At 40.3% G+C, this 14,083-nt stretch overlaps 1 protein-coding gene across 1 annotated transcript in view; it reads left to right on the forward strand.

Moving 5' to 3' along the window:
• Positions 1-6,043, forward strand: part of MYO3B (myosin IIIB) — a 183,150-nt gene extending 177,107 nt beyond the window's left edge. Inside the window, exon 27 of the mRNA XM_076005394.1 lies at positions 5,941-6,043. Within this exon, the coding sequence (XP_075861509.1) occupies positions 5,941-6,043 (103 nt within the window). The remainder of the gene's footprint in view (positions 1-5,940) is intronic.
• The last annotated feature ends 8,040 nt before the right edge of the window (positions 6,044-14,083 follow it).

Here is a 14,083-nt window from a genome sequence, read left to right on the forward strand (position 1 = left end):
AACTGCTACTTCCTTTCTTAGACTTTGGAAATAAAATAGAATAATATAGGCTTTGAGTATGGGATGTGTATGGGATAGAGTCAAGCTCTGGGGGAGTAGCATTGTTTTTGAGGGAAGATGACCTCACTGCTCTCCTTTCTAATTCTGGGCTCTTTTCTGGGGTTGCTATGTTCCAATCACACATCCCTGGTTGGGGGGGTGCCCTAAACAGCTGCTAAGACAGCCAATGGACAGCACCAATTTACAGGTGCTCAGCAAGGACTTGCCCTCTTCCAAACCCAGGAAGAGATCCAGTTTCCTTCAGTGGCTTGCTTTTCTCACAATTCCCCTGCCCCACTTTGCCCCCTTCCTTTCTTCTCCTTTCTTCTAATCTCAACTTTTTCTTTAAAAAAAAAAACAAAACAGTAGGAGTTGTGGCTCCTAGGACCCCCAGAATAGTGAAATAAATACTCAGCAATAGGCATTAAATGTTTAAACCTTTTGTTAAGAAAAACAATTGTCATTATGGTCTTTCTCTCTTGAGACTCAGGGGAGAGAAAGAATGGGATTTTCTCTTTTACTCTTCCACATAATCTCCTCCTGAGCTTATTCTCTGGAGATCAACAGATCCTTTTCAGCCACAACTCACTTCAAAGGGTATCAAAGTAGCAGCTTGGCTAGAAGACACAACCCCTGGCCATAGAAACTAGCCTCTGGCCACTCCTGACAGCTCCCCCTGCCCCTGTACTGCAGAGTCCACACCCCACATCCTAAGGGAACTGATTGGACTCTAATTTTAGCAAGTGTTTGAATGTATTTGTGTGTGTGACTACTACTTGTCTCCCCTACCAGAATGATAAATTCTTGAGAGCAAGTCTAGTTCCACCTCTGGCTCCCACTGAGTGTTGATCAGAGAAAAGGCCTCAGGGGAGAGAACTCATCCTCCCTCACCTGTTGTCATGAGACACAGGCTGTCAGTTAGTGGTTGGGTCCTTTCTCACTGAGCCTTTTCCCTCTAGGAACAGTGCATCGTTTCTAAGTTTGCCTCCACCATTCCCTTGGCCACATCCGAAGTCTCCATGAGAAATGGGAATAGCAGTTCAAGGCTGGAAGCACAGTTTTTCTGAATTCCCATTTTACTTAGGGCCACTGGTCTCTATCCATACATGAACCCACACCTTTGCTCTGAAGAGTCCATTTCTATCATAATTGCATTTCTCTGTGGAAAAATCAAGACAGGTACTATCATCATCTATGCATAGTACTTAACAACAGCAACTATTTCTTGAGCATTTTATTCAGCACTTGCAACTGGGTTCAGTGTTTTTCACAAAATATGGTATTGAATCCTGACAATATCATTATATAAGTAGGTACCATCACTCTTCCCTGATAAGGAAACAGGTTCAGAGAGGTTTCACACCTTTCCCAGGCTCACACATCTGGCAAGCGGTACATCTTGGCTTCAGACTCAGGTCTCATAGTGAGGAAAAAGAAAGTTTTCTATCTTGAAGATGTTATGTTTCATATGTGGCAGTAACTTTTAAAAAAAAAAAAAAAATTAAACCTCAGAAAGCAAACTCATTTACAAATGACCTTTTTGTTTGTTTTCAAGATATCCTGGCAAAGAGCTATTTATTTAGCCTCTCCTGTCCCTGTCTTGCTTTCTTTCCTTCTATTTATAGTTGTATTTACATACTACAAAACTAATGGATCCAAACAATAATATGGTAGCACTCAGATTTAGAATGTCTTATGTGCCTGCCACCAGGCATCTGGCTAATTAAATGAATCTGAATTTTTTTATTTGATTTTAAACTTTTCATCCCAGATTGTGGTCCCCTGTGGGGCTCTAATTTTGTGATATCTCTCCCTCCAACAAATTTGGAAAATATTATAAAATTGAGGTGGATGGGGTGTGGGTATCTATACCAAAGCAATAGATAAAGCTTTTTTTCTTTTTTTCTCTTTTTAAAAGAAAAACAGAATCTCTACACCCATCACCATTTTCATGAAGTATTTATTTACCAATTAGTCAGCACTGTGAACTGGTTGATTTAATGATCTCTCATATGATTTATGCACAACTTTTATTAATTGAGCCTGTGGAGATGAAGGGGAGATATAAATTAATGTGGAAAATGTATCATTTGTCATTCCTTTAAGGAAATACAGTTCTCTTCAACTATCTTTGCCATTTTTTTCCTGTTAAGTGTTTCTTAGATTTTAGGTAAAGAATTACATAAGTACCAGAGAATACTCACAGGGATTGGTGTTGGATTGGACCTTTCATACTTGTTAACATGATTAATAAGATCTTGTATTGATCTGTAACTTGATTCTTAATAGTTATAGTATTTCAAAGGGAAAAGGCAATAAGCTTAAGTTAAAAGGCTACTTAGAATTTCCAACATTGCCATCAGCCAAGCAAGCTGCTAATGAGTTATTTTTAGGCAGTCTTGCTTTGATTCTGACCCTTAGGAGAAAAACTGAAATAAGTTTTCAGTAGACACTAGGTAGTTACCCTAGAAATCTGGGACATTTTCAATAAGTCAGCCTAACTGAGAACCTTTCCACCCTTCTGTTCTCAGCTCCTGAGACCCAGGGCCATGCTATGGACTGTTTCTACTGTTTCTCCTCTCATGTGGCAGTTCTCAACCTTGGCTGCATGTTGAAATCACCAGGGGAGCTTTAAAAATATTGATCTGCCTGGGTTCTACCTTCAGAGATTCTGATGTAATTGTTCTGGAGTGTGGCCTGGCCATTGGGATTATTTTAAACTTCCCCAGATGACTCTAATGTGCAGCCAAGGTTGAAAATTACTGCTCTAGGGACATGCACAGAGAAGAAACCTGTTAAATAAGCCCTACACATAAATTTCAGCATGTCCTCAAGTTTCTACTAGCCTGAAAAATGCATCCCAGGTGAATAATGTATTACTTGTAGGGATTCTTTGTGTGCTGAGCCAAGAAGAGTTTCAGGAGTTACTTGAGCGTGTCTTTTTTTATAGGGGAACCAAGAGAGTATCTGTACTAAGACCTAGCTCACCTGTGAAAGCCCAAGGCAGAAAGAAGCAGCATGAGTGAGCAATGTGCTTGCTTCCATCCCCTCCCTGCCTTGTAGAGCCTTGAGCTCTTGCAGAGCCACTCTCAATTTTGCACACCCTTTTGTGGTTTTCTAGGATGGGACACCAAGTGACATGGGTCACAGGCACTCTCTCAGCTTGGCCCTCTTGTGACATCTATGAGATGACCAGCAAGCATTAGGGGTACCATTTGTAGGCAATACAACAGTTTAGGTGATCAGAACACCTATAGCTATAGTCTTATCAGCAATAGCCTCTGAACGAGCAGCCAAGGAAATAAATTAGAGTTATAGCTCTTGGAGTTAGAAATCATTTCAAGAAATCACATAGTGTTTGCTCAGGAAGAGAAGGTTTTATTGTCCCCACTTAGGAAAGTGGCACCTTTGTTTGGCAAAGTGAATTTACTAAGCAATGGAGTGAAAACTAAAAACTAATATGCAAGTCTTCTTCTCAGTGAGACTCTGTTACAATCCAATACTACATCTCTATATTGCTTTGCGTTTGATCTTTGACTTTGTGGCATGAGGCCATTGGTTTTGGTTGTCTTTACTTTGTGACCCAAAATTCACAGGCCCAATCATTTTGTAGTGCCTTTGCACTAGAGTCAACAGAAACACAAAGCTGAGAGCAGTAATTTTCATAGCAGCCTGGGCCTCACCAACATGATTTATGTGTTTTTTACTTGAAGACTATATTTTAATGCTGAGATTTTTCTGATTATCTTTTTGTGTGCACCCGCTCACCACATGGGCTCTTAATTTAGAAAATATTTAGCAATTACATGTGGAATTGATACTTTACATAAAAGCAAAAATGGTGCCTGTTATGTATGTTACTAAAAATTTTGATGTCTTTTATTTTTCTGGCAACAGAGATATGTGACCCAAAGAAATTGCTCATTATTTTTCATTTTCAGTGAGATGAAAAGTTAGTTCTTAATTTAAAAGTAGGTCTGCCGCCAGAGTAAAGGTCACATGGTAGAAGTTTTGGTTTCACTGGGCCTGAAGCCTTTACCAGGCACCAGAGATTCTGCTGTGTACTCATAAATTTTAATTACTGATGGCTGTGAGTCAAATATAAATTTGATTTGAACTAAATCTAAAATTTTGTGAAATTAATTTTGATGTCAAAATCAGATAACCTTGCCAGCTTCATAGAACATAATTCTTTCAGAAACTGCTACTTAGACAAGTGATTATCCAAATATTTAACAGTTTGTATAAACAACACTCAAGTAAAAGCTTTGGAATTCAATTCAGATGTATTTTCTTTTTTTAAAGAATGGGTATGTTGGTTTTCTGTCTTTCCAAGTCTACTGAATGCCAACGTTGCAAGAATTTCAGCATTTTTGCTGAAGGGTCACTTTGTGATATAGAAAAATAATATAAATAAACCTGTGCTGCCAGTTGTATAAATATACAACACACACAATTACATATAGTACATAATATTTGATAATGATAATAAACAACTATGTTACTGCTTTATGTATACTATGCTATATCTTTTATCATTATTTTAGAGTGTACTCCTTCATCATTATAAAAAAGTATACTGTAAAACAGTATACCATGTTATGCCAGCAACAGCCTCATACATCTTGTATTTATGGCATGTTATTTCTTGATTGCATCACTTTCTCTTGTGCTTAATTTAATCTTATGTTGTTTTGCTCATCGTGGCCCCTAAGCATATAAAATCCATGGCTAATGTTGCCAGTAGAGGCCATGTTGTGCAATTGACCTGGTAACAAAATTAAAAGTGATTAAGGACAACAAAGATGGGAATTCAGTGATCATTTTGGCTTTCCAGTCAGGCATGTTCCATTCCACCATAGCTATGATCTTGAAGAACAAGAACAAAGTGACCAAAGCTGTTAAAGGATCTGCTTCATTGAAAGCAATGAAACTAACAACAATTAGAGAAGAGCCTGTATCAGATATGGAAAAACTTCTAATGACCTGCATTGCAGAGCAGACACAGAGCAGACACAGAAGTGTATCCCTCTCGGCACCATGACAATCGTGGACAAAGCAAAAAGTTGTTTCATAAAAGGAAAGGCTGGACCTGACTATGATGTTGAATTTACTGCTAGCTCTGTGTGGTTTAAATGATTCATTACATGATGTGAAAGTGAGTGGGGAGTCTGAGTGCTGACTGGAAGGCAGTTGAAAATTTTTTGGAAACTCTAGATAATCTGATTGTGGAGGAAAATTACTTGCCAGAGCAAATCTTTGATATGGATGAAACCTCCCTATCTTGGAAATGGATGCCTGAAAGGACTTTCATCCATCCATAAGGAGGCCAGTTCAATGCCAGGTTTCAAGGCTTTTAAGAACAGGGTAACAGTCTTGCTTGGGGCAATGTTTCAGGCGCTTTGTAATCTCACACAATGAGAACCCCAGGAATTTCAAGCATATCAATAAGCACACACAGCCAGTGTACTAAGGAACAATAAGAAGTCACAGATGACTCAACTTCTCTTCCAAGATGCCCTCCTGAATTGCTTTGCCAGTAAAATGCAGAAGTACCATTTGGAGAATAACATACCTTCTAAGATATTGCTTATTGTTAATAATGCTTCCACTTGTTAGCGATCTTCATCCCAATATCAAAGTGGTGTTTCTCCCTCCAAACACCACCTCTTTGATTCAGTCAATGGTGTAAGGAGTTATAGCAGCTTTTAAAGCCTACAACCTCAGGTGGACCTTTGCCCAGGCAATTCCCACAACTGAGGAAGACACTGATGCAACTATGGAAGGGTTACATTTATGACTACATTAAGAAACTTGCCTGGGCTTGGGGTGATGTCACCAAGGAGTGTGTGAATAGCACTAAGAAGAAAACACTAAAAAGATTTGCCAATAACTTCAAAGGATTGCCAAGGATGAAGAGATTGCAAAAATCAACAAGGCTGTGGTTGAGAAGGCAAATGACTTTAACCTGGGCATGGATGAGGAAGAATTAAGGAGCTCCTAGGGGTGGTTCCTAAGGAATTGACTAATGAGAAGTTGTTGGAACTAGATTGGGAACACATAGCTGAAGAAGAGGCAAGAGAAAAGGAAACTGCAAGAGAAGAAAAAGAAAAACTACCCCTAAGAAAATTCAGGGTTCAGTAGAAGCTTTTGCAGATCTCAAGAAGTTCCTTAAAAAGTTTGAAAACATGGACCCCAATACTGAAAGGTTTTCATTAATTAATAGAGGGGAATGTTCATGTTGCATTATCTGCTTACAAGCAAATCTATGAAGAAAAAATGAAATAAAACAAGCAAACCACCAATGGGCATATTTCTGAAAAGAGTAACGCCTTCTCAAGAAGAGCCTCAGGCAGGACCTTCAGGAGGTATTCCAGAAGAAGACATTGCTATCATAAGAGATGACAGCTCCATGCTTGTTATTACTCTCGAAGACCTTCCAATGGTACAAGATGTGGAGGTAGAAGATAGTGATATTGGTGATCCTGACCCTGTGTATACCTAGGCTAATGTGTGTGCCTTAGTTTTTAACAAAAAAGTTTAAAAATTAAAAAAGTAAAAGATTTTAAAAATTTAAAAATGCTTAGAGAATTAGGATTTAAAAGAAAGAAAATATTTTTATACAGCTGTACAATGTGTGTTTTAAGCTAGGTGTTATTATAAAAAGTTCAAAGTGCTTAAAAAATTTTTAAATGTATAAAGTAAAAAGTTACAGTAACCTAAGGTTAACTTATTATTGAAGAAAGTTTTTTAAATAAATTTAATGTAGCCTAAGTATATAGTGCTTATAAAGTCTACAGCAGTATACGGTAATGTCCTAGGTTGCCTTATTTACTCACTCCCTGATCACCCAGAGCAACTTTTAATCCTGCAAGGTCCATTCATGTTAAGTGCCTATATAAGTATGCAATTGTTTATCTTTTATACCATACTTTTACTATACCTTTTATATGTTTAGATACATGAATACCACTGTGTTATAATTGCCTACACTATTCAGTATAATCACATGCTATATAGGTGTGTAGCCTAGGAGCAATAAGCTATACCGTAACCTAGAGTAGTAGGCTATACCATCTAAGTTGTAAATCGTAAGTACACTTTACGATGTTTACACAATGACAAAATCTTCTGACAAGGCATTTCTCAGAACACGTCCCCATTGTTAAATGATGCATGACTGTATATATATATATATATATGTATATATATATGATATGAGAAGTTACTTTCCAGGACAAAATCTTGTTAGAGTTACTTTCTCTAAACAGAACCAAAAAGCACAGAAGAGTGAATGTTTCCAATGAGTAAAAGGACAAAGATTAAAAAATTGAAGGGTTCTTTTCCTCAAAATTTCTCTTTTCTCCTTAGAGCATAAGAGTAGACACCCTAAGATGTTTGGAAACATGAAAAAACTCTTCTATATTCTGGTGTTACATCTAATGAAATTTCTCATTATATCCCCACCCCACCCACTCCCAAACCCCTCCCACCCCCATGTTAATATATTTCATTTTAAGCCACATGTAAGGAGGGAATCAGACACAAGGCAGGCTGAGAACCAACCAAACGCTCTGTCTCCTCACACCAGCTGAGGCTACTTTCTTCAAACTTCTTTCCAAACATTTCCCTTTCCATTACCAGAGTAGTATACCATATGAGATTAATTGATTGATTTTTTTTTTCTCTTTTTGCCTCAAAACTCTCTGAATCTACACAATCCAATTAGCTAGATGTTCGTCTTTGTGTTTTCCCTGAATGGCCAGGGCATACCTGAATGGCCAGGGCATAGAACCAAGCTAAGAAAATCTATCTGGATTTGGAGAAGAAAAAGTGGTCTGATGCTCTCTTTGAAACCCAGGAGGGGAGGGTAAGAGAGGGAAACTCCCTTTGACACAAAATTTAGAATTCCCTGGACCGTGGGCAGTCTTGTTCCAAATGGCCTCTTTCCCTCAGGCCCTCTCAGGCACTGCTGGGACACTTGGCTGCACTGCTCTCTTGACACCCACAGTGCCTCAGAGTTTTAATTGTGCAGTGAGATCTTTGAGTCAATTAACTGGACAGACTATGTCCCAATATCCAAAGGACACAGATTCCTGATAAAATGGGCTAGTAGAGGAAAAAGGTCATAATACCACATTTGCTCTCAACATTTAAAAGTGAACATGATCAAAGTGGGCCTTTGGATACTTTATTATCTCTTGCTATATGGAGCTTATGTTTTTCCAATTGCCTCAGGCATAGATAATTTTTTTCTTTCCTTAGGAAAATCTATTGACATAATTATTAATTTAGGTTTTGATTGCTCTCCTTTGAGCATCAGCAGATTCCTACGGACTTAAGAGCTTGTATGGTATCAATATGTGCCTGCAATTTTAGACCTTCATGAAGGCTCATCTCATTCCCAGGAGGCCTAAAACACTTGGGCCTCTGTATTAAAGGTTCATAAGGCCTCCAGTATTTCTCATGATCATGTTAAATGAGTTCAAACTACTTTCTCTGAGATCAAAAATAAAAAATCAAGGAAAATATCAGGGTTGTAAACAATACCTTTTCACATTTCAATGGACAAAAGAGATTTTCTATGAAAACGTGAGGTTAATGACAACAGAGTCTAGTGACAACAAAGGGTGACTAACACCCATCAGCTGGCAGGCCTAGTGTGGAATAAGCAGAGCAGGACAAAGACTATTTTTTTCTTTTTTGGCAAATTTTCCCACAGATTTTTCAGCCCTGTAATCATAGAATGTAGGTATTCAAAAGGATCTTAGAGATCATCTAGTCTAACAGGTGAGGAACTGAATGAAGCCCAGAGCATGCAATTGGCCTAAAGCCCACACTTCCTGGTTAGCTTTCCTTTTTTTTTTTTTTTTTTTTGTTTGAGACAGGATCTAGCTCTGTTGCCCAGGCCAGAGTGCAGTGGAATCATCATAGCTCACTGCAACCCCAAATTCTGGGCTCAAGCGATCCTCCTACGTCAGCCTCCCAAGTAGCTGGGACTATAGGTGTGTGCCACCACACCCTGCTAATTTTTCTGTAGAGGTCTTGCTTGTGCTTAGGCTGGTCTCAAATTCCTGGCCTCAAGTGATCCTCCTGCCTTGGCCTCCCAAATTGAGCTGGTTAACTTTCTTAATGTCTCTTCCCCCAGCCTTCTGCTAAAAGAATAATGTATATACAGTATACACCAATATTATCTATTGAACTGAGTAAAACATATTAAGCTTGATAGTGAAAATCTAGAACCAGCTGCAGGTGCTTTACTTCCCAGCAGAAAAGTTCCTTACACCTACTATTTTGAGATGAACATGCAGTCATTTCCCAACTCAAGGCAATATATTTCTGAGCACCTCCACACCAAGCGCCCCTTATACATTATCTTATTCAATCTTCACAATATCTCTGTTGAAACAGATTTTTAAATTCCCACTTACAGATGTTTAAAGTGAGGTATAAAGAGGTTAAATCATTTGCCCAAAATCTCATAGCTAGTGCTAAGATTCCAACCAAATCTATCTAAGCCAAAGCCCTCACCATAACCATGCCATCTCATATATACAGTAAAAATCACTGTTATATATGCCATTCCGTTGATAGAGGTGCTTTTGAGGGATGTTTTAGGTAGGGCAGGAAATACCCCTAACAAGCTTCATATTTGGGTGAGGTTGATGGTGCAGGAGCCCCCTGGCAACAGTAATGAGGCTGCCTTTCAAAGGCATAGGATTCAAGTGACAGATTCCCTTTAATAAGCTCATTTGCTATGCTCTGGGTGAAGACAAAAAGGAACCAAATATTTGCAGAATTTTAGGCTGAGAAGAAAGACTAGAAAGTCTCTCCAAACCCCTCAATAAACCTATGAGAAAACTGAAGCTCAGAGAAATTAATGCTGCCATTTCTAGGTTAAGACAAGAAGAGTGAATAGATTGGCAGGGAAAGAGAAGAGAAGGCAATTGACATTTATTGAGCACTTACTGTGTACCAGGCTCTGTTCCAGGTGCTGTTTGAATATCCTTTCCTTTCATCTGCCTCCCTCGCTTGCTGCAAGGTTCATGAGGGCAGGGATCATGTCATTCTGTTTAGTGATGTAGCCTTGGTGTCCATCACATGACCATCATAGATGCTCAATAAATATTCCTGACTATTTGAATATAATAATGAATGAATCCCTCACTCTTTAAGAAAAATATTCTAATCTCCATTTATAAATGAGAAAACTGAGGTACAGTGAACCAAAATAGCTTATCCAGGTTCACAGAGTTTACCTAAGTCAGCAGGACTCCAAAGCTCACAGCCCCTTGCACACATCAGCACAGAAAAGATAAGTCACCAAGCAGATATGCAGACCTGAATATCAACTGTCACTGTCTCTCTCTGACCTCTTAGCAAGAGCTGGAGAACAAAGACCCAAGTGAGGTCTGCCAGTCCTAAGATGTTATTCTTATCACAAAACACACTGGCATCTACTTATAATATGCTGCGAGGTATCATAAGTAATTAAAAGAGAACTGCACATCTTAAAATAAATGAGTTCCATACACTTGAACATGATGCAGCCTTGGCTTTCCACTGTTTTGTTTCCAGCTCTCTCTGATGTGCCCCCTGGTAGTCATTAGTCAGAAGCATCTGTAAGACTTTCCTGTATCATGAAATGTCTGACCATTTTTCATAGAGAATCCATATTATTTCATGAAGCTCACTGATACTGTACATTCTGATATTCATAATGACACAATAACCAACACTTGTTAGTGTTGTCAGCCCAGCGAATTCCTTCTCCTCCACTTCTTTGATCATGTCACCTTCCTTCCTTTGGGAACTCGTCCCCCAACATACACACTTTATGTTGTTCCAATGGAACTCTCAGGCAAATTACACTAAACCCTGGCCAAAACTTTGGGTATGTGGCCCAAGCCTAGTTTATGAGAATCACATGTCCCTGGACCACTGTGACTAGCCCAGGGTAGGACAAATGCCTCAAGTTAGGCCTCTCTGAGATTTTATGTATGGCCACCTCTTACCTCCAAATCACATCCTCCTGCCCCACCACTTCTACCACCACCACCACAGCCAGGAAGAGAAAGGTGGGAAGAGGGGAGTCTGTAGGCTTACAAGGGAAAGTAGGGGAGAACAAATCCAGATTACATGATTTTAGTTGCTGAAATATCTGAGCCAGTTTTTCAAGACTATTCTCTCAAGTAAACCAATGTTTCCTTTTCTGGATAGACAAATTTGAGATGGTTTCTGTCATTTGCAGCTAACGGACATCTAACAAATTTTCTCATAGCAAATGGGAATTTTACCACTGGACACAGGGAATGAACAACACGATGGAATAACTTTGTGCTGCGAATTCATTGCCCTGAGGCTGGCAGGGCCTGAGCAGCCCGGTGACATCGCACCCAGTGGCAGGTGTGTTGAGGTAAACTATGCCACAAGCTAAGACCTGCCTGTCCCTCATATGCCAACCCCAGTGGCATCTGTAGTCCAGTCCCACCTCCTCCTTGCAGCCTTCCCACCATGCTTTTCTCTGGTTGTTCATGGCTGCCCAGTGCCTATACACTTTGCTAGCACACACACAGCTTTGTTGCCGAACTGGATTTGCACACCTTTGTCACTTTTCTGTCTACTTTCCTGAAGGCAGCCCAGTACTGGGCACAGAAGGTAATTATTAAATCATTATCAGCTGCACTTGACACAGTTGAGTGGGTAGTGTGGGGAGGGCCTAAGGACAGGATTGTGCCACAGGCTTCTGAAAAAGAACCTGTGCAGCAGAGTGCCAGGATGGACATGGGCACTGGAGCCTAATGATCACATCTGGCCCTGACATGGACAAGCCATGGGATCTTGGGCAAGCCACTTATCCTTCCACAACCTAAGTTTCAGTGTCTGTAAAATAGGAACAATAACCATAATTTTGCAGGGTTGTGGTAAGGAGTAAAGATAATACATGCCAGTCATTCGAGGCAGTCCGTAGCCTGTAGGAAGTGTTCCAAAAATGGCAGTAGTTCTTGCACTACTGCCTTAACTAAAGATGTTCAGATGGTTGGTGGGAATCTTGTGGCCCCTAGGGACCACAGCTTTAGAAGGCAAGACTAAATTATGAGGTCAAAGCCATTATTAGCCTTCTATCTCTGCCATGACTTAATTTTTGTCTTCTTCTCCTTATTTATTATTACTCTTTGCATGCTTTAAGGGTATTCCCAGCTATCCAGGGTCCTCCAGCTCCAAAGAACATACCATCTGGGCCTTTGTAGGCTTCCCTTCTCACTATTACCCCAACCAACCTCTCCCCTTGCTCAGCTAGTCTCATTAATGAGTGCAGTTTCCGTGGCACTGTTGCTAATGAATTCACTCTTCCAAATATGGTTGCATCTTAGTGGGGACCTTTTGTAGTCAAGATGCCTGAATCCAGGTGTTTTCAATGTTTTTGCCACCTATAACACCTTTTGTTATTATTCTCCCTCTTGTGGATGGTATATTTTGTAATTTATATCTTCTCCCAAGGATAGAATTTATTTAGTAAAATTAACTTTTCCACTTTATTTATTATAGGAATGGTTACTACTAGGGCTTAACCCACCAGCATGAGACAGTCAACATTACTGTACTAAGTTAATTCCTGGCCAAAAGGAAAGAAATTTGAAGTTCTAATTAGCCTATTTGTGATTCTGGTTGGGTTTGTTTTAATACTGCAAATAATCCAAGAAGCCCATTACAACCTTTCTGAGGGGCATCGCTTCCCTAACTCCTTCAAAAGCTGTCATTTCAGGCAGAGGCCGGAGAGAGGGAGGGGGCTGGCCTGTGAGCCCCTCACATCTCACCTGGTAGGTGGTCCCTCTGTTGACTGTTTCCAATTTCCAGCCCCTCTGCCTTCTCCTAACCCAAACTGGCTTTTACCTAAGTTCAGCTGGGCCTCAGAGTACAACATAAATCGTGCAGAACAATGTTTCTAACTGTTCCACATACCTAAGCATTACCACACATTCCTAATTGGACATGATTTGGCCATGAAATTCCTCAGTTCTGACTACATGTTTTCTCCCAACCATAAGGTTGGTAGGGGAAGAACAACTTTAAATAAGCATCTCTTCCTCTGTTCTTTTCCATCCTCTGCTCCATTGCGGAACACACCTCGCTCTGCCTCCAGGGCATGGAGAATGCCCTTCAAGGGAATAAGAAATGACGTATTTTGTAGAAGGCAACCTCTAAGCTTAATTAAGATTAAGAAACCATTATTCTTCACACGCGGTCACCAGCCACAAGCCTGTGAAATGAGCTTAGACTCCTTCAGAGGAGTCCCTTTGCTTGCTAGCCCCTGCTAACTAGATGCTGTACCCTACTTTTGCCTCTTCTTGACCCTCGTGGAGTTGGTTTTCTAGCTACACATTTTTCTGCGTAGGCAGGAAAACATGACTAGGTGGAGGCAGAGGAGGGGAGATGCCATTTTAGGAGCGTGGTGTCAGAATTTTGGGGCTGTCCAGCGTTTACCTTGCCTTATTACTCTCAGCAGCCCCATCTCCCTTGGGAAATCTCACTGTCTAGGTGGGAGTAGGGGCCATCTCATCTCTCTCCCACTACAGAGTCATGGAACAAGCCCTTAAAAGAGATCCTTCCAAGCCGGTGCTCCTCCTAGTCTCTGGAGCCCACTGGGAAGGACATGGGATGGCTGGAGAATAGCACCAGCCAGGCCTGCTTTTGTCACCTGGCCCTCCAGAGTGCCACTGGATCCTGCCTGTTGTCCAAGCTGGGTTCTCTACCCTCCCATCAATTCTGTGAGTCCCTGACTTCCTTCCAGTGAATTCCCTTTTTGCCTAAGATGGTCTCAGTTGGTTTCTGATGACTGCAGTCAAGAACCCTGACTGACTCTGGTGTTAACCTCAAGGTGAATGAATCTTCTGGACGAACACATGTATTAGTATCTATTATTAGGAGTTCTGCTGCAAACATATCTGGCTCTGTGGTTCTGCTGTTTATTGCTCATGGAACCAAAAAGCTTTGCATTCTATTAATAATACAATGACTTGGAATAAGATAGCTAGACAAACAT

Source organism: Microcebus murinus, chromosome 8 (genome assembly GCF_040939455.1).
Source record: "Microcebus murinus isolate Inina chromosome 8, M.murinus_Inina_mat1.0, whole genome shotgun sequence".
In the NCBI taxonomy this organism is placed as follows: Eukaryota; Metazoa; Chordata; class Mammalia; order Primates; family Cheirogaleidae; genus Microcebus; species Microcebus murinus.